The sequence below is a fragment of the Notolepis coatsorum genome (genome assembly GCF_963971535.1).
Source record: "Notolepis coatsorum genome assembly, chromosome: 8".
Lineage (NCBI taxonomy): Eukaryota > Metazoa > Chordata > Actinopteri > Aulopiformes > Paralepididae > Notolepis > Notolepis coatsorum.
Genome location: NC_140172.1, coordinates 126,765,326 through 126,772,089, shown reverse-complemented (window position 1 = coordinate 126,772,089; position 6,764 = coordinate 126,765,326). Strand labels below are relative to the sequence as shown.

Sequence of the window (6,764 nt, the reverse complement as noted above, 5' to 3'; positions counted from 1 at the left end):
AGAGGTTTTGTTTCAGATTTTTATCATCAATTACTAACGTCCTCATATGAAACCCTCCACCTAGACTCCGTCTGGAGGAGGGATATACCAGACCTGGAAAGTGATTTTGATTGGCAAGAAGCCTGGGCAAATGTTCGACTCACATCAAGGAACCCGGACCATCAACAAATCAATCTTAACTATATTCACAGGACATACTTGACTCCTATAAGACTGAACAAAATGGGTCTTATACAAGACTCCAAATGCTCCTTATGTACAAATGGGGACGAGGGGACATTTATGCACATGTACTGGGACTGCCCACCAGTTAAGATATTCTGGAAAGAGGTGACCCAGCAATTATCAAATCTCTTAACTTGGAATATACCTGTACACCCCTCTGTATTACTGCTGAATGATGTTTTTGAGTGTGCAGTACATCCACAGCTAAAGAGATTGGTTTTAACGGGTATCACAGTGGCTAAAAAGCTGATAGCATCACGATGGTTCCAACCGGAAAAAATGTGCCGAAAGGTCTGGATTATTACATATCTCGATGTGATCTATCAAGAAATATCTACAGCAATAATTTTGGGTCTCAATGAATCCAAAATGACATTGTGGTTAGAAGTGGTGGAGAAAATAAAAGCTAGCATATAATGGTAATGTCTGGTTAGGAGCGAGGGAAAATGGATGGATTATCCAATGGGGGGTCCGGGAGGGGGGGTACGAGCTGGAGCATATGTGTGTAGGTTTTTAGATAACAGGTATTAAGGGTATATCCTATATAAGACAATTAACTGTGATTTCATTGGATGTGCACTGTCAACTAATGCTTGTATATCTTATCGTGTGTTGTCATGTTTGTTTATGTGTTTGTTTAAAAAATAATAAAAAAATAAAATACAAAAAAAAACTTAATTAAAGGTTATTTAAAAAGCCCTTTCCTGGGGTTAAGCTACTGAGATCCCACCCCCATTGACACACAATGATTGGGTATTCAGAGATCCCATTTTAGAATGTATATACATTATTTAGAATGTATATCCCTGACTGTATTTTTATTCCCATTTGTGATTAGTGATTTTTTACTACCTAAATGTTTATTGTGAGATCTGTAGTGCTGAATTTCCCTCTGGATCAATAAAGTACTTCTATTCTGACAGCCACAAAACACTGCTCTAGCTTTTTCAAACTATTAGCAAACTGATAGTGTGCTAGTGTCATAGTGCAATAGTGTAATAGTGATTTACTGATGTTTACATGTTTGATAGCAAAGTACAAAGAGAGACAGATCAGAAAGAGACACTCGACTGCATATGGTCTATTAGCCAACATCATGACTTAGATATCTCTCTCTGTCCCCTCCCTTTCTCTCTAATTTGCTTTATCTCTCTCTCTCTCTCTCTCTCTCTCTCTCTCTCTCTCTCTCTCTCTCTCTCTCTCTCTCTCTCTCTCTCTCTCTCTTCTCGTTCTCTCTAATTTGCTTTCTGCGTCAAGCCATCACACTGAAAGGACAGACATGAAAAGGCGACGGAGTAGGTGAAGATGTCTTTCATGGCAGCCAAAAGTAAGAACATCTTCTTCGCCCAGAAAGGGTGATTATTTTTTGTGAATATGTTTCAGGTGTTTATTTTGTGAGATTGTGTAATATTTGATCACACTGTCAGCTTGAAGACACTATGCCTATTTGTGTCAGCAAATACTGGAGGATGATTTAGTTGTAATTTCATTAAATGTAAAGTTACCATAACCCTCTTGTTGTGTTTGGGTCCAAATTAATTTCAGAGTTTAACATCACAGAAACACTCATAAAAAAGTTCAGCATAAAGGTTGATGACGTCCTCAATGTAAAATTTAAAGTGACCATTCGGATGTTTTTATAAAGCCTGCACACCATTTGTGTACAAAGACAATGTATAGTGTTTTGAAATGTGGATGGATGCTATTAACTAAAGATGTAACGGTATGAAAATATTCGCGGTATTGTTAAAATGTGCTGAACATTTCTTTATATTGAAAACTTATAGTCAAGTTAGACCGCGCTCACAAGTTCTCACACTGGGTGCTGTAATCCCATAAAGTTCAGTATATCAAAGCAGGGTAGCCGGCTGCCATTAAAAAACATTGAACCTGTGAGTGCTGGTCCGGCTACCCTGCTTTGATATACTTTATATTGAAAACTGCAATCTAGGGTGCATTAATTAGTATTATTATTATTGGTGTGCATTATTATTACTGTTATTATTCTCTCATGCACACACATACACACACACATACAGTACATACACACATACATACGCACACACACAGTCTTCTGTGGTGCATTTCAGTATTTGAGCAATGACACCGTCATTTACATAAATACAAATGAAAACAGCATAGTAGTTGTATTGTATAGGAGCATTTTGTGTTTCTCTTGTTGGAAAAATTGTACAACCAGTTTGACAACTGCTGGTTTTTAAATGTATTATGTTGGTTTGGTTGGGTGACCAAACGTGTTATCATGTGCAATGAATGAATAGAGTCTGCACGCACACAGCAGCAGCAGCTGTTGCTATTGTCTCTGGTTAAACAGCTGAACAGTTAGACAGTATTTACCATGAGTTTTTCAAAGCGCAGCAATCAAATGCAGTTTTGATTATAATTATGATTCCCTGTCAGGTAATTTCACGTGGTTATCATTAAAAGCGGTGACCGGTTTCATCCCTAATACTAACCTTATGCTAAAGCCCCCATTATTTCACAGCAAGTTTGAGTGACCACGGAGCGACCCAGATGGACCCCATAATGAACGGCCTGAATTAGCTTCATGGTAACGTAGACTAACTGTGTGCCGTACAACGATGTTGCGTACAGTTGGCCTTTTCCCCGCTGATAGTTAAATGAAATGGGTTGTGGTTAAAAAAAAACATATGTGTTATCTTCATTCCTTCCTCCGTCATTCCCGACCAAGGACAAGAAACACAAGGCATTTGTCTCATCAGGATTCAAGCTAGTTAGCGAGGTGCCCAATACGCTCCAAAGGTTACCGTGTGGAGGCATGTGCCCCCCGAGTGGGAAGAGCGAGACTGCAGCCTGTATGAAATTATTAGTAACTGGTCGTAATTTGTTAAATTGGTCAGCTTTTGTTCAATAATACTTTGAAACAGGAGATTTTTGAAATATCAGGTCTGAAGTGCTGGCCAGTTTGCTTCACTGTGTGGATTAGAGATATGAAATGCTGTCATCCAAAAACGTTTACATAAATTAACAGTTCACAAGTAATAGAAACGTTTTGGATTGACTGCAAACAATTCATATGCAGTCTCACGGTGCTAGCGTCTGTTCAAACAACCCCTATGGATGGCCTGAATTAGCTTAGTCAAATCAATGACCATGGCTGGCGAACAGCGTCTGTTCACATTTCAAAACACTATCTCCAAAGCCACCATACCAAAGTCCATCTCTGATGTCAAGTCAAGTCAAGTCAATTTTATTTATATAGCACATTTCCAGGCAGCGGCAGCTGGCACCAAAGTGCTTCACAGGAAGGTTGATAAAACATAGTAAAGCATAGAAAGTAATAAAAAAAAATATATATGATGCAGGATATAAGATTAAAAACATAGTAAAGCAATGAAAGTAATAAAACAGGTAGGGCATAGTAAAACAAAGAGGATAGAAGGGCCAGGGGTCTAGTAGTGATTAAGTCGGGGGGAAGGCCAAGGAGAACAGGTCGGTTTTTAAAAGTGATTTAAAAGCCTGCACGGTCTGGGCGGTCCGTACGCTGAGGGGGAGGCTGTTCCACAATCTAGGCGCTGCAGTGGAGAAAGCTCTGTCTCCCCTAGTCTTGAGCCTAGTTCTAGGCACCACCAATAGCAGCTGGTCAGCTGATCTGAGGGATCGGTGGGGGGTGTGGCGATGCAAGAGCTCAGACAGATAGGGAGGAGCCGTGCCATTTAGTGATTTCAAAACATTTAGGGCTAATTTAAAATTTATCCTAAAGCGAACAGGCAGCCAGTGGAGCGAGGCCAAAACTGGGCTGATGTGTTCATGTTTCTTTGTTTTGGTGAGGAGGCGCGCAGATGCGTTCTGCACCAGTTGTAGGCGGCGAAGCAGGGATTTGTCTATGTGACTTCTAGTATGATAACCTGGAAAGCACATTGTGAGATGAATGGAAGTGGCCTCCATGCACATCATCACAGTGTGAACATGTCACGTTGTACCAGATGTCATGATTTTAATTTTTTTTTGCACCATTTCAGCAAAACAGTAAAAACATTGACCATGACAGAAAGTGTATAAAGGTGCTGAGTAGAGGCAAGAGACCCAGATGGGCCTATACGGGGCCTCAACTCATTAAATCATTGGATAAAAATAAAAAAAAACACAAAAACAAAAGTAAAGTGAAATAAGTTCGTAAAACAATTTTCATAATATTAAGATAATAATAATAATAACAATAATAATCAAAGTAATAATAATAAGAAAAACAACAACATTAACACTATGATCGCCGGGGACGAGTTAAGACGTCATTCCTAGCCATGCTCATTCTGCCGAAGACGCCGTAACTCGTCTTTGATGTCAATATTTCAAAAATCTGTCATCGAAATCATATTTCCTTTCCAGAGCCCTGAGACACACTGCAAAGCTCCACTCAACTCTCTAGCGGTTCAAGAGCACCATCTGGTGGCCGATCGGCAGATCGCCAACCGGAAATTAGCCTTTGAACCGGAAGTGCTCATCCTATGGTCCGGGCACTCGCTATCGTTAGAGAGACTCCGTCTTGATACAGTGAACATCGATCGGTGCAAATAACTCGAAAAAACAACATGATTTGGACGTATATACTATTATACAACCTGGAAATGGATCGGGCATTTCTCCATCCCATAATAGAAAAAATTCTGTTCCACGCTCATCTGCCAGCGGCGCGAGGAAGATACGGTAAGATCCAGCGTTATTTTCTAACGTGTTCCATATAAACTGCTCTGATGATCATATGACCCACACTAGATGAATGATATAACGTTGCCCACGGAATTATAAACGACCCCCCGCCCATCCGGTCAACATCAGATGATACGTAGTAACTTCTAGAAGTACCTCCAGTTGAAATTTTTTATCTGGCACTGATCGCTACCAAACTGTATTTGATCATCAATATAATGCATTTGGGGCTATAAATCAAGTTCTGGAGAAAGCTGCAGAAAATGATAAAAACATACTTATACTTTAGACCATATTTTAGTATGAATATGTGAATGAAAAAGTATAACGTTGCTACACCCTGAACAATATATATAGGACATTGAATGGGCCATAATAATGGCAATTTAGCAATAGAATTTAAAAAGTTATAGCCCTGGAAAGAAGGGGAACTTCTCCATAGACAAATAGAGCTGGCTAGGGATGGTAAATAATGAATTTAACCATGGCGATCAAAGTGTTAAAAAGTTTTCTTTGCCCTATAGGATTTTTTTTTCTATAGAAGCAGCTGGGAGGTGCGCTGTTTTAAGTGAGCGTGGGTTATTGAATTGATTGATTGCTAATTTTATTACTGTCCGCCTTGTTTACAACTGGTTAAATTTAGGCCCTCTTTCGAAGTTGGTTAAGGTTAGAGTTTGGAACCAGGGCTGGTGGTCTATCGCCCTGCTCTAAAGACAAACTCTAACCTTAACCAACTTCGAAAGAGGGCCTAAACTTAACCAGTTGGAAACCAGGCGGACAGTAATAAAATTAGCCATCAATCAATCAATCAATCAATTCAATAGGCCATGCTCACTTAAAACAGCGCACCTCCCAGCTGCTTGAAAGTAGGTAAACAAATTATAAGAAAAATTGCAAATTAATCAATCAATCAATCCGCGCGATTTTTATTTTGTTCCACAATGACTCATGACCCATCAATTACATCATCCAACATTGTTTAAAGAACTAAGACATTCGCCGTGACAGAATCGGTTTATATTTAGTCGTTATGACGCTATCAACATATCCATTTGTTAAAGATTATTGTCCACCATCTTGTTTTTTCCTTAAAAATCTGCACGGCGGAGTGATTGTAATTCGGTTGTGGGCGGGTCCTGGGACCAGGAGCGTGGAATTGTGAAGAATACATACGTGTAAATTGACTGTTTCAGCCAATCAGAATCGAGAAATTTGCATGCCGTTGTATAATATGACACAGGTTACAGAGCACACAAATTAGACATATAGATATATATACTGTATATATAGAGGTTCAGAGAAGAGTCCTAATACCACGTGAGGCGAAAATAACACTCGGGCGAGGAGTGGCAGGGGTGCAGGCCTCTTATCCTGGTTCCGTGATGGGGTGATAGCCGGCAGGTGTGTAGACAGGCACAGGTGGGAGGAATGATGGCGAGGCGGGAACTGTTAGATCCTGATCAATCTGGCCAGTATCACGTCTTCTTGTGTTATCCTCTCTCCATCCAATTCCTCTGCGTTGTGTAATTTTAATGGTCCTGACGTCTCAGATACTGGCTGAATATAATCCTTATCTCTCCCCGTTAGTGCAATCCGCAAACCATAATAATTCTCCACCTTCGTAAGAATTCGACACTTTGACACAGCGTAATACCTTATAAGGAGAAGAGTTGTTTATTGATATAAACAGAAGCCTCAGCCCAGATGTTATCCGATTGTATTTTCATTGCTATCGTCTCTGCTGTTATTCAGTCCAATAGTGGTCAGGCCTGGTCGTTAGCCTGAACCGTCCTCGTGTTAGCCGAAGCTAATGATGATGTGTCATTCCCCCCCCCCCCCCCCCGTGA

The 6,764-nt window shown here is 40.2% G+C and overlaps 1 protein-coding gene across 1 annotated transcript in view; it reads left to right on the top strand.

Annotated features, from left to right (window-relative positions):
- Positions 1–1,528: 1,528 nt before the first annotated feature.
- LOC311233552 (CMP-N-acetylneuraminate-beta-galactosamide-alpha-2,3-sialyltransferase 4-like) overlaps positions 1,529–6,764 on the top strand; it is an 81,186-nt gene continuing 75,950 nt past the window's right edge. The window contains exon 1 of the mRNA XM_084320520.1: positions 1,529–1,552. Within this exon, the coding sequence (XP_084176646.1) occupies positions 1,531–1,552 (22 nt within the window). The 5' untranslated portion in view covers positions 1,529–1,530. The remainder of the gene's footprint in view (positions 1,553–6,764) is intronic.